Raw genomic sequence first — 16,904 nt, 5'->3', positions numbered from 1 at the left:
TTTGTTCTGGAAACGAATGCCAGAAACGCACTTACATCCATAAGGAAGCCAGTAGCATGCCAGGATTTAAAGCTTTTAAGGATAGGCTGACTCTACTGCTTGGTGGGAATGTCGCGGTTCAAGCTGAACCCTTTTTAATTTATCATTCAGAAAACCCACGAGCGTTCAAGAATGTAAGCAAGTACACTTTGCCTGTCTACTTTCGCTCTAACCGTAAGGCATGGATGACGCAGACACTTTTTGAAGACTGGTTTGTCAACTGTTTCATTCCTCAAGTGCGTGAATACTGCCTAGAGAAGGAATTCCTTTCAATATTTTACTGCTGCTCGATAATGCGCCTGGACATCCACCTCACTTAGCTGATCTGAATCCTGAATGTGAAAAGTGGTTTTTTTGCCACCACACCACTCCAATTCTTCAACCTATGGACCAAGGTTCGATTGCAACATTTAAGGCAAACTATTTAAGAATCACCTTTGCGCAAGCCATAGCTGCTCTAGATGCCGACCCAGAACTATCACCCTACGAGAATTTTGGAAACGCTACAATATTCTGCATGCTATCAAGAATGTGTCTTCTGCCTGGGAGACTGTGACGGCGAAGTGTATGAATGGCATATGGAAGAAGTGCGTTAAACGTTATGTGAAATGATTTTGATGGATTTGACAGTGAACAGAACTTGATGTGATACGGGAAAAATAGTGAAACTGTCAAAAGAGCTTTCCTTGGATTGTGAAATAGAACATATTGAGGATTTGCTAGACCACAGCTTCCGAAGAACTTACAAATGAGAGCTGATTGAATTGGAACGAAGAACGAGTGGCGGAGGAAGAAAGAAGAGAAGCGGAGGATGAAGAGTTGCCAGAAAAGGAAATTTACCGCCAAGGGATTATCAGAAGGATTAGCTCAACTAAATAAACTCCTTGCACATTTCGAAGAAATGGACCCAATTATGAAAGGTTTTCAAAGATTGAACGGATGGCACACGATTTGTTTCGTCCGTATCGTGAAATTTACGAGGAGAAAAAGAAACAAAACAATCCAGACGAAACTCACCATGTTTGTGAAACGAACAACTCCTCCCGTCACCCCGACCGTCGCTTCAGCTGATGAAGTCACGACCTCCAGTCAAGCACCAGCGATGCCAGAAGTCTTTAATTTTATTATATTTTCCTGTACTACATACTAGTTTTCAATTGTATTTTTGAATGTTTTCTATTTTTTGCACCTGTATTTTGTATTTTTCAACATTAAACAAATTGTACTGTAGCATCCAGTGTTTAACAACAGGAAACAGTATGATGCATAGAGAAACGGGTTTGCTATGAACTTAACAAACATAACAATACATAAGACGCAATTTCGTGTACGTAGAGAGACGTTACAGACGTTACAAATGGTATAAAAATTCCAAGAAATCATAACTAAAAAAAGGATGAATTTTTTATATGAGCATGACAAACGAAGTTTCTCTCTCTCTCTCTCTCTCTCTCTCTCTCGTCTCTCTCTCTCTCTCTCTCTCTCTCTCTCTCTTCAGTGAAAGCCTCGATTCGATAGAATATTTTCCACGTAATCATAGGCGTATGAGGTGAAGTTCATTTGGGAGGGCAACACCTAATTTGCCCGAATTTTCATCATGAAACAGTATGATGCGTGGAGAAACAGTTTGGACAAACGTTTGGCGAATGTAACAGTACGTAGAGAGACGTTACAAATGGTATAAAAAATTCCAAGAAATCATAACTAGGAAATACAATAAGTAAATTAACTAAAAAAAAAAAAAAAAGGATGAATTTTTTTATATGAACGTGACAACCAAAGCATTATGAAACAGTATGATCGAGGAGAAACAGTTTGGACAAACATTTGCCGAATGTAACAGTAACGTAGAGAGACGTTACAAATGGTATAAAAAATTCCAAGAAATCATAACTAGGAAATACAATAAGTAAATTAACTAAAAAAAAAAAAAGGATGAATTTTTATATGAACGTGACAACCGAAGCATGTGAAAACAGTATGATGCGAGGAGAAACAGTTTGGACAAACGTTTGGCAAATGTAACAGCAAGGAGTAGTAACTGTCCGTTGTAGAGAGACGATATAAATGGTATAAAAATAATCATAACTAGGAAATACGTACAATGAAACTAAAGAAAAGGTTGAACCTACAAACGTAGCAATATGAAACAGTGTGATGTGTGGAGAATGGGTTCGTCTGACTTTGGCAAACGTTAACAGTAAGGCGTAGTAATGTACACGTCATTACTACGCCTTACTGTTAACGTTTGTCAAAGTCGTCAGACGTACCCGTTCTCCACACATCACACTGTTTCATATTGCTACGTTTGTAGGTTCAACCTTTTCTTTAGTTAATTTATTTTTGCTATCTTTGTTTCTTTAGACTTCTTTGTATTTCCTAGTTATGATTATTTTTATATTTTTATACATATGTGTGAGATGTTACACATGCTACAAAAATGTAAAGAAATCATAACTAGGAAATATAATACACATTCTAAAGAAAAAGACAGCAAAATATACTAGCTAAAGAAGGGGTTGAATTTTTACATACGTATATGAACTTGTGAAAGGGTATCGTAAAGTACTATCGTAATACATATATGACAGTAATATGCACTAAGAATGGTAATAACAATGGTTTTAATGATAATGAATGTTAAATAATAATGAATTATGACTTAAATATGATAATATAAGTAATAATCTAAGAAAATGTTGATAAAATATGACTTTCAGATGATGTCAATATCATTACACAATATGTATATGTACGATAAACTCTACGGTAATTTAGCAGACTCGACATGCGTCCAAATCGAGTTACGACTTGTTTTGCAGAACCAATTGCGGTCGTAAGTCGGTCACTACCTGTAGTCATAACTAAACATTAGTAGCAGCCTTAATTTTAACTGTAGGTAAGATTCATTCCACATAAAACAATCAAAGCTTAGACAAATTTTCTTACCTTGTACTCTCGAAGATTATCTGGTGTGTAAGAATAAATATACATGGGCCCATGAATATTACGCTGCTTCTGAGCCTCGGCCAACTTCTCGTTGCACGGAGCCATGGCATCCAGGAGTTTTTTCTCGTCAATGAAAGGTATGAGGACAACAGCCTCCCATTCCTTAAATAAAATGAAGTTTGCATGATTGTACTGAATTTAAGCTAAAACCTAAAACCTAAACTTTGCAAGTTTAAGCTAAAACTAAATTTGGCAATTTTAAGCTAAAAACTAAACTTGGGGGTTTTAAGCTAAAAACCAGACTTGGTAATTTTAAACTAAAAACTAAACTTGGAGGTTTTAAGCTAAACACCAAACTTCTAATGTGAAACTCATATCATACCATATCATAGCATGATTTTCATGAGATTCTGAAAATGAAAATTACTTTAACTATCAGAGAAAAAAATAAATCAAAACCTATCCAATAAGCAAATTTGTTTGAAATATATGCTTAAAAAAACATACATTTGCAGTTCCAGTGATAAACATTCTACACTTTCACACAAAAATTATCATAGTAACACCAAACAAAAGGACATACCTGCTGTTTTCCATTCAAGTCGGTCTGGAACGTTTCCGGGTAGTACTCCTTCAATGGAGAATCTTCCTTTGTCATAAGGCCTTGGTACACTTCTGGCAAAAGCTTCTTACTTAGAGGGGGAAGCACTGCTAGGAGTTGTTCGTAAGGCATAAAAGGCTTCCCCATATTGTACTCTAGCCTCAGGTCGGAAAAGCCTCTGATGTCGGACACGTAAGGGGCATAATGATATGGATAATACCATGACCACGAACATATCCCGTTGTAGTAGTAATTGAGAATCCACTGGATCCCCCTCACATAGCATGTTGCCTGCTCTTTGAGCACATCGGAATCCACGTTCTCGTAGTTCATTTTCGTCATGTAATACTCTCTCTTATGCTGGCGGAACTCTTCGTCCTCTTCCCAGCCGTCATCGTCGTCCTCCCCATCGTCAAAGAGTCCACTCTGCGACTCGAGGCCCAGCTTTTCAAAAGTTTTCTCAAGGTCAATCTCCCCCTCATCATCGGTGCCTTCCTCATCACTCAAATCGAATGGCACTAATTCCATGTCGGAAGCTTTTCCCTTGTTCACTTTAAAGGCACTTCCATCTCTTGACCTTTTGGCATTGAAATATTTGAGGTCTGCACTGAGCTCCTGAAATTGATCAATTTCCACTTGAGCCAACTTCTCGATGAATTTTTCAAACCTCTCCAAGTTCAACTTGCCGCCACTGTTCAAATAGCCCCCTAGTGTAGGCAGAACACTTTTGTAATTCTGATAGAGTATAGGAAGGGCTTCCTTATTGATGTGTAGGTTGGGCAGGTGTGGAATGAAGTCATTACCCACAAGGAAACCCATGAGCACCCAGTCGTCAATTATATTCTCCAAGTCAAAAGGAAACGGCAACGTTGATTTGAGTTCGTTGAATTCATAGCTTATGTACTCCCTCATTAAACTCAAATGGAGGAGATGGAAAGTTGTCTCCTCTGGCGTCGGTGTTCTTGAGTTGCTATCCTTCTTCCCGCCGAACCGTACCTGAAAATTCAAGTTTCCAAAATTGTATTTGGGGAATTATATAAAAGGTCAGTTTTGAAAATGAAATGTAGTCCACTAGGAGACCATTGGGCTTCTTCAAAAGGGATGCATAAAGGGCTGATGGCAGCAACTATTTTAAAAGCTTAAAAAACTATGATCAGCAACCAAAATTAATATTTCCTCATCAAACGAGAGAGAGAGAGAGAGAGAGAGAGAGAGAGAGAGAGAGAGAGAGAGAGAGAGAGAGACTTGCTAAACTAACCTCTTCCCGAAGCAGTGAGAAGTGAGGTTCGTGGGAGGTCAACCCAAGCATGATCAGATCAGCATCCAAGCCATAGAGGCAATGTCGAGTGTTTGGATTGTAATCTGGCTGACTCTTGGTGTATCGGATATACTCCATTATCTTGTGTTCACCTTCCCCTGGTGTCTGCAATTAAATATAATCCATTTGAATAAAACATAAGTGTGGATTAGTCATCTGGTGTTATCTAAAGTAAAGATGCTCCTCATCTAACGAATGAGTTACATTCCAAAAAGCTGTTCGTATCTTGATTTTTTTTGGAAGTCAAACTTGATATATTCAGTCATACATACAGTATTATTTATGTTTTTTCCTACTAAAACACAAATACTAGTACTGTGATGCATTTTAAAAGTATTTTATTAATATGAATGATACATAAAAACTAAATACATTAAGCAAATTATGATAGTAATACAGTAAAGTACAGTTTTAATTTACAATCATGGTTGTTTGTATCTCTGAAAGATCGTAAGCAGAGGAGCGTCTGTATATATTATTCCTCCTTAAAATATTCCATTGCCTGCAATAGCATGATATTGTCTTTTATTCTCACATTAACTGGGTTGTACGCGAGTCCTCTACTTACGGTAGTCAGCTTACAGTGATTCAATCTGTTATGTAATGAAGACCCTTTATCATATCCTAAATAGTTTTTACACATCTTACAGCTACCATCAATTCCACATATATAAAGATAATAAGGTAGTTGACAATTATTATAAAATTATGTCAAGTTGAGGTATTACTATACAAAATCTAGGAATTTAACTTCTCAAATTATGTCAGCTCTCTTCAACTATAACCCCTCTTATCTCATATCACTCATACAGTAGTAAAACCTTCACTTACAAAGTTATAAGTGAATAACCTTCACTTACAAAGTTATAAGTGAATAAATTACCAAAATCTTTATGCTGTTCTGTCCTAAATTATTCAGAAGGTTGAACTGACGTACTAGTGATTAACAACGCTTAAATAGGCTTAGAAAAACCTCAGCGCAATACCTCGTGACCAGAATAAATAACTTTGCAATTTTGCCACATTTTATCTTGAGAGATCTTGTAGGTTACAAAGTACTGCAAGTGGGTATCTAGGCGAGCCATGAATTCCGTCCCTGGCGTGATGCAGTTAGAGTCGAATCTCTCCTCTGTAGGTAAGACTTCTCCCCGATCTCTGGCCCTCTTTTCAGCATCTACAGCCTCCTTGGCAGAACGGAACCTGAGAGTAATCACATAACCATCCAAGTTGTTTTTAAATTATCTGGAATTGGAACTCGAATAAACAGTATAAAATCTAGACCAAGTGCTGGAACCTATGAGGTCATTTAGCAACTAAAATAATGTTGTGAATGGAGGTATAGTAAACGGAACGAACCTTAAGTAATGTCTACAGTATACTGCTAGAGGTACAAATTATATTTATTAACCAAACGGTAAGAATATCTTATGATTTTCAAATGTCATTAAGTTAAAAAATCCAATAAAACAAAAATGATATTGTTATTTTACAATAAAGTTTTGTACATACTTACCTGGCAGACATATACTTAGCTTACGTCTCTGACGTCACGACAGAATTCAAAACTCGCGGCTAACGCGACAGGTAGGTCAGGTGATCTACCTTACCCGCCGCTGGGAGGCGGGTGTAAGAACCATCATACCTTTCTTGCCAGATTTTTTCTCTCTTATACCTGTCTCCTGAGGGGAGGCTGGGCGGGCCATCAATCGTATATGTCTGCCAGGTAAGTAATGTACAAACTTTATTGTAAAATAACATATCATTTTGTACATGAACTTTCCTGTCAGACATATACTTAGCTGATTGACACCCTTGGTGGAGGGTACAAGACAGAAAATAACAAAGAAAAGGTAAACAACACCTGTTGTAGGATAAACATAACCTTGGTTCTTACCTGTTTAGGCTGAAGACTTCATAGATACTGTCTATTAGTCTGCATAGCCATAAGAGCTACAGCGAGGGCGTGACCTACAGCTGAAAAGACTCTTTGGGTCTACTAACGGGACTTGATATCCGCTTACTTAGTAGAATCCAAGTCGGATCATGTCAATGGGGTTCGCCCTCTTCTATGACAGAACCTGTCCACTACCAACGCAGGGAGCTTCAAACCAATCCGATCACCTAACCAACTACGTTATTTTAGCATTACGAAACGAAAAGATGCCTGACCTGCATCATTTTTCATACAACCATATGAACTCAATTACCAAAAAAAACAAGGGAAAAAACTACTAAGGATATGTTCCAGCTCCCTGCCCCAGCACCGAATCCGCCGATACGTACGGGCCTAACGCGAAGCACTCGTCATACGTAATACTGACGTCTTTTAGGTAGTGGTTGGCGAATACTGAATTACATCTCCAGAATGTAGTTTTCATCAGATTCTGAAGAGACATATTTTCTTAAAGGCCAAGGAAGTGGCTATTGCTCTCACTTCATGAGCCTTGACTTTAAGAGCTTGAAATGTTCTTCATTACAAGATCTATGTGCTTCTTTCACAACACTTCTAATGAAGAAAGACAGCGCATTTTTCGACAATGGTCTGCTGGGGTCCTTTACAGAGCACCTAGTCTGTCCTCAATGCCCTTAAGGGTTTTCTTCTTCTGAAGGTAGTATTTTAAAACTCCTAACAGGGCAAAGAGTTCTTTCAGGTTCTTCCCCTACTAGGGCAGACAAACCACGAACCTCAAAGTTCTTGGCCAAGGATTTGAGGGGTTCTCATTTTTTGCTAAAAACGAAGGAAGGAAGGAACAAACCACGGAATCTCCTTTGAAACCTACCCTTCCTTCTAGGGCATGAATCTCACTAACCCTTTTAGCAGATGCTAAAGCCATGAGAAAGAGAGCTTTCCTCGTGAGATCTTTGAAGGAGGCTAAATGTGGTGTTCAAACCTAGCGGACCTCAGGAAACGAAGAACCACATCCAGATTCCAACTTGGAACTTCGTTCGAAGTTTTCTTGGAAGATTCAAAAGATTCTTTAATAGATCATGAAGATCTTTGTTATTCGAAAGATCTAAATTCCTATGTCTGAACACCGCAGCCAGCATGCTACGGTATCCTTTGATAGTAGATACTGCCAAACCGCATTTTTCTCTGAGGAAAACTAGGAAATCTGCTATCTGAGTCACAGAGGTACTGGAAGAGGAAAACTTCTGGTTCCTGCACCATTGGCGAAAGACGTCCCACTTCGACTGGTAGACTTTAAGGGTCGAAGGTCTTCTAGCTGAGGCGATAGCCTTAGCAGCTTTTGTCGAAAACCCCTTCGCTCTGACAAGACTTTTGACAGTCGAAAGCCAGTCAGATTGAGAGCGGGGAGGTTTCTGTGATACCTGTCGAAGTGGGGTTGTTTGAGCAAATCTTGTCTTGTGGAAGTGCTCTTGGAAAGTCCACCAACCATTCCAGTACCTCTGTGAACCAATCTTGGGCGGGCCAGAACGGAGCTACTAGCGTCATTCTTGTCCTCTCCGAGATAGCAAATTTCTTGAGGGTTTGTCCTAGTACTTTGAAGGGGGGAAAGGCGTAGACGTCTAGCCCTGTCCAATCTAGGAGAAACGCATCCACTGAAACTGCTCCTGGGTCTGAGATCGGGGAGCGATAAAGTTCGATTCTTTGCGTTCTTTGCTGTTGCAAAGAGATCGATGTGAGGTCTTGCCCCATCTTCTCCACAGGTCGTTGGCATACTTCTGAGTGGAGGGTCCACTCGGAAGGCAGGAGTTGATTCTTCCTGCTCAGGAGATCGGCCCTGACGTTCCTTTCTCCCTGTACGAATCTGGTGAGAAGACTGATCTTCCTCGTATGAGACCACAGCAGAAGATCCCTTGCTGTTTCGTACAGGGAGAAGGAGTGCGTCCCCCCCCTGTTTCTTGATGTACGCCAGGCTGGTTGTTTGTTTTGTCCGAATTGACCTGCACTACTGCATTCCGACGTGGGGTTCGAAGGCTTTTTCAATGCCATCCAGACTGCCATCAACTCTTTCTTGTTGATGTGCCAGGACACCTGATCCCCTTCTTCAGTGCCTGACACTTCTCTTGTCCCGAGTGTCGCTCCCCAAGCCTGCCTCCGATGCGTCGGAAAACAACACATTGGTTGGGGCTCGGCATGTAGAGAGACATTCCTTCCACAAATCGAAGTGGGTCGTTCCACCACCGAAGGTCTCTCTTGATTTCTCTTGAGATCTTGAAGGAGAACTCCAGATCTAGGGAGAGACGCCTCCAGTTCTGGTATAGGAAGAACTGTAGAGGCCTGAGATGCAACCTTCCTAGAGAAACGAATTGCTCCAGCGAGGAGATGTCCCCAGCAGACTCATCCACTCCCTCGCTGTGCATGCATCTTTCTCTAGGAAGGTCGTTATTTTCTCGTAGCAACGAGCCTATCCTCTCTGGCGACGGAAAAGCCCGAAAATCCAGAGAAGCTATCCGAATCCGCAGATATATCCTCTCTTGACTGGGGATTAATTGAGACTTCTGGAAGTTCACCAGAAGTCCCAGCGAACTTGCCAATGTAAGGGTCTTTGAAGGTCCTCCAGACATCTTTCTTGAGACTCTGCTCTGATTAGCCAGTCGTCGAGATAAAGCGACACCCTCACTCCCAAAAAAATCCAAAGTAGCCACTGCGCCACGTTTTTCATTAACCCCGTTGAAAAACTTGGGGTGCAGTTGATAGGCCAAAGCACAAGGCCTTGAATTGGAAGATGTTTCCTCCCATCATGAATCGTAGATACTTCCGTGAAGAAGGATGGATCGGCACATGAAAGTAAGCGTCCTGAAGGTCTAGAGACACCATCCAGTCCCCCTGGACGAAGAGCCGCTAACACTGAGGAAGTTGTCTCCATGGCGAACTTCCTCTTTTCCACAAAGACGTTCAGGGCGCTTACATCCACACCGTCTCCATCCTCCTGAGTTCTTCGGAACTAGGAAAAGTCCCTGTTGTAAAAGCCGCAGAGCGGGGATCTTTCACTAGTTCTATAGCCTCCGTCTCTGAGCATGAGATCTACTGCTAGAGAAAGGGCTTGATTCATGATGGGGTCCTTGTACTTGGCTACCAACTCCCTCGGAGTTGTCGTCAATGGTGGTCTTGACGAGAAGGGAATGAGTATCCTTTGCTGACAATCGATAGGGACCAATTGTCCGCCCCTTGTGGGCCCAGACGTCGGCAAATTTCAGTAGTCTGGCACCCACTGATGTCTGGAGTCCTTGGACCGCTATTTCTTCCCTCTGACTGACTTAGAGAAGGTTGGTTTTACCTCTCTTAAAAAGGTCTTAGTCCCTCTGGTTGCAGAACCTCTGACAGCGGGTCCTCCTCGAAAGGGCTCCTGTCTCAGAGGAGTCTCTTTCTTGGTCTTGGTTGGAAGACAGAGCGAGGTTTCCTGGCCGCCTGGGCTAACATGTCCTGAGTAGCCTTAGCTGAAAGGGCACTCGAGACATCTTGGATAATTTTCTTGGGGAACAGAAGAGGAGAGAGTTGAGCAAATACGAGCGATGCCCTTTTGTGCATGAGACACTGCCTTGTCGTGAGAAACGAACAGTAGACCGACCGTTTCTTAAGCACTCCAGCTCCAAACAGTGAGGAGACTTCACTCGATCCGTCTCTCACTGCTTTATCCATGCAAGTGAGTACACAGTTAAGATCTTCAGGAGACAGAGCATCTGGGGTCTTGGTCTTATTAGCCAGCACACCTAAAGACCAATCAAGGAAGTTGAAAACTTCCAGGACTCGGAACATTCCCTTCAGTAAGTGGTCAAGTTTCGTTCATTCCCCACGTAGTCTTGGCGGACAAGAGGGCGGAACGACGAGCAGCATCCACTAATGAGGAGAAGTCCGAGTCCGCAGACGAAGGGAGAGCGAGGCCTAAAGGTTCTCCCGATTCGTACCAGAATCCCAATCTGCCGGTCAGTTTAGACGGAGGGAAAGAAAAAACCGTCTTCCCTTTCTCTTCCTTCGAAAGGAGCCATTCCCAAAACCTCTCAGCGCCTTCTTCATGGAAACAGTAGGTTTCATCCTTACACAAGACGAAACCTTCGACGTCTTCGAAGTGGAGAATAACGAAAGAGGAGAAGGGGGAAGCCACAGGAGAAAGGATATCTCCAAACTCTTGCAGGAGTAACTCTGTTTAGTTTTCATTATAGGAGGAAACTGAGGCGTCTTTTGGTCCTTCTTCTTCTGAGGGGTCCTGTTCCTCCTGAGCCGAAGAGCCCTCCTGATCCTTAGGCGCGACTATTCTTAAATGAGTCTCTAGAGGCAGTTGGACGTATACGTCTTGGAGACAATGCTTCAGGCAAGTGTCTACTTGCAAACATCCTTCTTGTTCTGGAGGAGTGCGTTTCCCAGAATCCTTGAAGCCTAAAAGGAGTCAGGCGGCAGTCAGGTGCAGAGCGCCTGTTTTTGAAGAAGAAATTCTATCAGGCTCTTGGCGCCTATCCAAAGGAGAGCGGCTACCAGGCGAACTGCGCCTGCCATACGAAAGAAAGCCTACCAGGCTCTTGGCGCCTGAACCGAGGCGAGAGAATCTCTGGCGACGAGCGCCTACTAGGTGAGCGCCTACCAGGGGAGAAGCGCCTGCTAGGATCTCGGCGCCTGACTCGGAGGCGAGTAAAAGTCAGAGAAGAGCGCCTGCCAGGCGAAACGCGCCTAACAAGCTCTTGACGCCTGTCCAGCGAAAGGCGCCTGTCCGATTTAGGGCGCTTGTCAACCGGAGAGTGGATGCGAGACGAGGAGCGGCTACGAGGGTGAGTATGCCTACTAGGCTCTTGGCGCCTGTCAAGGGGAGCGATCCTGTCTCGAGAAGAGCGTCTGTAGGGTGAGGATCTCTACGCGCAGTTTGCTCCTTGTCTGAAGGAGAAACTTGTCGTCAGGCGAATGTCGCTTAGACGCAGATTTGATCTTGTCCCGAAGCAGAAAGCCTCCTGCGAGAAGCCGAACGCACAGGTGAGCGCGCCTCTTTCGTCGAAAAGCGAGAGTCAGGAGAGGGGAGCTTGGACTTCTTTACAGGAAGCGAGACGTCCTTCCTGCGACGAGAAGACCCGCAAAGAGAGCCAGCCAGAGCCGAAATCTGCGCCTGAAGGTTAGCCAACACCCTTGCAGGAGAATTCACAAACTCGTGAACAGGAGAAGAGGCTCGATCTCCGCTCGGTGAACGATACTCCTGAGATCTCTTACGCTTCTTCGCTTCCACCTCAGGCTCTTCCGAAAAAACTTCAGGGCTGGAAGGGCGGCGCAGGGAGCATTCCAGGCTCTCTTCGAAGGGCGCGAGGCTTCCGAAGAGCTCCATCCTCTTTTAGGAGAAGGCGAAGGCGACGACGAGAAGCACTGGCGCAAAATTTCTCTCTTGGAGCGATCCAAGGTAGCCTGGGAACGATCAACAGGAACTACCGAGGGGACGCCTGACCGTTGGGGATGCTCCCTAACCTTCCTGCGGCTTTCGACTTTCCTCCTCCACTGGGACTGGGAGTCTGGAAGAGGTCTAGGCCTGGAAGCATTAGGGAGCCGATCAGACGCACCCACCCTCCACTGGCAGCTGGGTTTTCACACGTGCACAATCACTATTGGAATCACTCTTACCTTCTAGTTGCTTGATTTTCCTCTCCATACTGCGAATGGTGGCTTTCATTGAGGCCACTTCCGAAGGCGTATCTTCGGCTTCGGTGCAGGGAGCAGGAGCTGAAACTGACAAGGAGCTACTTCTAAAATAGGATTATCTACATCCAACTCGCTAATACGAGATCTACTACTGCTCCTGGAAGAAGCTTTCCTAACTTTATCCTTTTCAAGCTTCCTCAAGTAGGAAGACAAAGACTTCCATTCATCCTCATTCAGCTTTTCACATTCATTACAAGGGTTATTAAAGGTGCATTCATTCCCTCTACACTTCAAACATACCGTGTGAGGGTCTACCGCAGCTTTCGGTAGCCTCACCTTACACTCAGTCATACAACAAACTCTAAACATAGCAGTTTTCTTAGTATCAACATCAGACATCATGAATCCAAGAAAATCCAAAGAAAATCCAAAGAAAAGTCCAATAACTGTCCACAAATGCGCGAATGCCAGGCCAAAAGATCGGGTACTTCACCAAAAGTCCGTAGAAACAATCCAGGGCGAAAACGAGAAAAGAATCCAACTGTCAAGAGGTACCGACAACAGGTGTGGTCGACACCGACGACAGAAAAAATCTGGCAAGAAAGGTATGATGGTTCTTACACCCGCCTCCCAGCGGCGGGTAAGGTAGATCACCTGACCTACCTGTCGCGTTAGCCGCGAGTTTTGAATTCTGTCGTGACGTCAGAGACGTAAGCTAAGTATATGTCTGACAGGAAAGTTCATGTACAAAAATATACTTTAAAAATACATGTCAAAAATATAAATTGGTGCAAGATATTCAGCTAATGGAAGAACATTTTTTTTAAAATTCATTTTGAGATATCGGAAATAAACTCAAAACGAATTTCACACACACCCAAGTTGAAGTTACATCTACAAGAACTGACAAGCTCATACTAAGAATACTCGCACTCGGCTAACCTTACCTTCGGCCACGCTGTTGGTTCATCTTGGCTCGTGGGGCAACTCCATCCACTGCCATGAAGAACACTTTCTTTGGTTGGATCAAACGAAACAGTACCTGAATAAATATGGAGAATTATATTATGTACACTGAAATAAGAAGGATTGAGAACTATTCCTTATATACAGTACTAAATCTGTCATTTTTCTTACGCCTTGGCTTCTAACTAAACTTTGAACTAGCATTTCTAAAACTGATATTCACAGAATTGTCTGGAAAGATCACTTCTGCTTCATTTCAGACTTTGACTAGGACCACCTCCCTGTGGCTGGGTGCTTGAAATCAATGGTTTATTTAACATTACAGTGGGCCCCAGTATTTGCAGATTTCTCTCTGGACAATATCTACCCATTGTTCGCAGGAAATTCGCCTATTTGCGGTATTTTCCTATAAGAAATATCCAGAAACCCTTGCTTTTTGTATCAATTTCATCATAAAAATGATATTGTCATGTTACAATAAAGTTTTATACATACTTACCTGACAGATATATACTTAGCTATAGACTCCGTCGTCTCCGACAGAATTTCAAATTTCGCGGCACACGCTACAGGTAGGTCAGGTGATCTACCGCCCTGCCCTGGGTGGCAGGACTAGGAACCATCCCCGTTTTCTAATCAGAATTCTTCTCTTCCACCTGTCTCCTGCGAGACTGGGTGGCTATTAATCGTATATATCTGTCAGGTAAGTATGTATAAAACTTTATTGTAACATGACAATATCATTTTTATACATTCAACTTCCCTGCCAGATATATACTTAGCTGATTAGCACCCATTGGTGGTGGGTAAGAGACAGCTAACTACTGAAATAGACAGGTAAACAACATATGTTGTAGGTATTTATAAACCTTGGTTCCTACCTTATTAGGCTGAAGACTTCGCGGCTACTGCCTTGGAGTCTGCTTAGCCTCAAGAGCCTCAGCGAGATAATGATCTATGGCTAAGAGTTCTTGTGGGTCTGCCAATGGGGTCTTATCCACTTACTCGGCAGAGCCTAAAGGCCTTTGTCATTGGGTGCTATTCCACTAACATGACAATACACCTTGTTCAAGGAGCACAAAACCGATCCCGATCACCTGATCCTAACATCCATGTTAGTTCTAAGATTGGTAAGGAGTATCCCCGAACTCCTCACAACACCCAAAAAACTCGAAACATAATTACACTTTCATTACAAAATATACAAAAAAAATTTTGTACTCCCCTACTAGTCATACATACCCTGATCCCCTACCGCAATGACATCCTGCTCCCGTGCGACAGTAGTGAGCTTGCTACTAGAAAACCAAGACATATCTGACAAGAGGGTTTATGTACGATAAAACACAAAATTAAGGATCAGTCTTTGCTCCAAGACCCAGTACTGTATCTGCTGATACAAAAGGACCTAGCGAGAAGCACTTCTCATAGGTCACTCTTACGTCCTTCAGATAATGAGATTGCAAACACTGAATTGCACCTCCAATATGTAGTCTCAATGATATTCTTTAGAGACATATTCTTTTGGAACGCCAAAGACGTTGCTACTGCTCTTACTTCATGCGTCTTGACCTTTAGAAGAACCGAAGGATTCCTCCGAGCAGTTCTTGTGAGCGTCCGTAATAACGCTTCTCACAAAGAAAGCCCAAGGCGTTCTTGGACATGAGTCGTTTGGGGTTCTTCACTGCACACCAAAGACCTTGTTGACAAGCTCCCATCTGTCTCTTCCTCTCTAAATAGTATTTAAGAGCTCTCACTGGACAGAGAGATCTCTCTATCTCTCTGCCTACCAGGTTAGATAGGCCTTTTACCTCAAAACTTCTGGGCCAAGGTTTTGATGGGTTTTTCGTTCTTTGCCAGAAACATTGTCTGGAAAGAACAGATGGCAGCATCTCCTTTGAACCCCACCGTGGATCCAGAGCGTGAATTCGCTCGTCCTCTTGGCTGTACGAGAGCCGACCAGAACAAGCATTTCCTAGTGACGTCGCGGAAGGACGCCAGAATGTAAAGGTTCGAATTTATCCGATGAAAGGAATTTCAGGACCACGTCTAGATTCCAACTAGGTGTTCTAGGAGTAGCTGCTTTCGAAGTCTCAAAAGATCTAATTAGATCGTGTAGATCTTTGTCGTTAGCAATGTCCAGGCCTCGATTCCTGAATACTGAAGACAGCATGCTTCGGTATCCTTTTATTGTCGAGACAGATAGGTGTGATTCCTCTCTCAGAAAGAGGAGGAAATCGGCAATATTCACTATAGAGGTACTGGAGGAGGACAGCTTCTGACCCCCTTACACCACCTCCTAAAGACTTCCCACTTCGACTGGTATACTCTTCTCGTCGAAGCTCTGCGGGCTCTAGCGATAGAGCCCGCAGCCTTGCGAGAAAAGCCTCTCGCTCTGACAAGTCTTTCGATAGTCGAAAGCAGTCAGAGCGAGACCTGGGAGGTTTGTGATGAAACCTCTCGAAGTGGGGTTGTCTGAGTAGATCGTGTCTGTTTGGAAGCGATCTGGGGAAGTCCACTATCCACTCCAGTACCTCCGTGAACCATTCCTGGCTGGCCAAAATGGGGCTATGAGTATCAACTTCGTGCTCTTCGAAGCTACGAACTTCCTGAGCACTTCCCCAGGATTTTGAACGGGGGAAAGGCGTAAGCGTCCCACACCCGACCAATCCATGAGAAACGCGTCTATTGCGAGGCTCTCGGATCTTCTACTAGAGAGCAAAAGGTCTCTATTCTTTTGAGAGGAACGTCGCAAACAGGTCTATGTGAGGTCTCCCCCACAGGGACCAAAGACTTCGACACACTTCTTCGTGAAGAGTCCATTCTGTGGGAAGGACCTGGTTTCTCCTGCTCAGTCTGTCCGCTCTCACATTCTTGATCCCTTGAACACTTGTGAGGAGAGTTATGCCTCTTTCTTCCGTCCAGGTTAACAGGTTGTCTTGTCAACTGATAGAGGGAGAAAGAGTGCGTGCCTCCTTGCTTTGCGTATGTAAGCCAGAAGCCGTGGTGTTGTCTGAGTTTATCTGTATCACCCCGTCTCTGACTATCTCTTCGAAGAACTTTAAGGCTAGGTGTATGGCCACAAGTTCCTTGCAATGATGTGCCAGGACACCTGTTCCTTTGTCCAGGTGCCTGACACCTCCCTTGCTCCCAGCGTCGCTCCCCATCCCGACTCCGAAGCGTCGGTAAACAACACTTGGTCTGGTTCTGCAGAGCAAGCGATACGCCTTCGTTCTTTTGAAGCTGAGGGATCCACCACTTCATATGATCTTTTACTTCTTGTGGAAGTTGGGAAGACGTCCGAGAGTTGACCCGTCTTCCAACTCCACACCTCTTTGAGGAAAAACTGAAGAGGCGGAGGTGAAGTCTCCCTAGCGAGAAGAACTTTTCCAATGAGGACAGGGTCCCATAAAAGGCTCAGGTAATCCCTCGCTGAGCTGTTCTTTCTTTCTAAG

The 16,904-nt window shown here is 43.4% G+C and overlaps 1 protein-coding gene across 3 annotated transcripts in view; it reads right to left on the bottom strand.

The window, feature by feature from the left end:
- Positions 1–16,904, bottom strand: part of LOC135194883 (5'-3' exoribonuclease 1-like) — a 90,208-nt gene that overhangs the window by 50,519 nt on the left and 22,785 nt on the right. For all 3 annotated transcript variants that reach the window (XM_064221078.1, XM_064221079.1, XM_064221080.1), the window contains exons 3-7: positions 13,431–13,525; positions 5,894–6,107; positions 4,848–5,012; positions 3,572–4,585; positions 2,989–3,150 (exon numbers count right to left, since the gene is read on the bottom strand). In XM_064221078.1, the coding sequence (XP_064077148.1) occupies positions 2,989–3,150; positions 3,572–4,585; positions 4,848–5,012; positions 5,894–6,107; positions 13,431–13,525 (1,650 nt within the window). The remainder of the gene's footprint in view (positions 1–2,988; positions 3,151–3,571; positions 4,586–4,847; positions 5,013–5,893; positions 6,108–13,430; positions 13,526–16,904) is intronic.

This window comes from Macrobrachium nipponense, chromosome 15 (assembly GCF_015104395.2).
Source record: "Macrobrachium nipponense isolate FS-2020 chromosome 15, ASM1510439v2, whole genome shotgun sequence".
Taxonomy (NCBI): domain Eukaryota; kingdom Metazoa; phylum Arthropoda; class Malacostraca; order Decapoda; family Palaemonidae; genus Macrobrachium; species Macrobrachium nipponense.
This window is presented reverse-complemented; position numbering and strand designations above follow the sequence as displayed.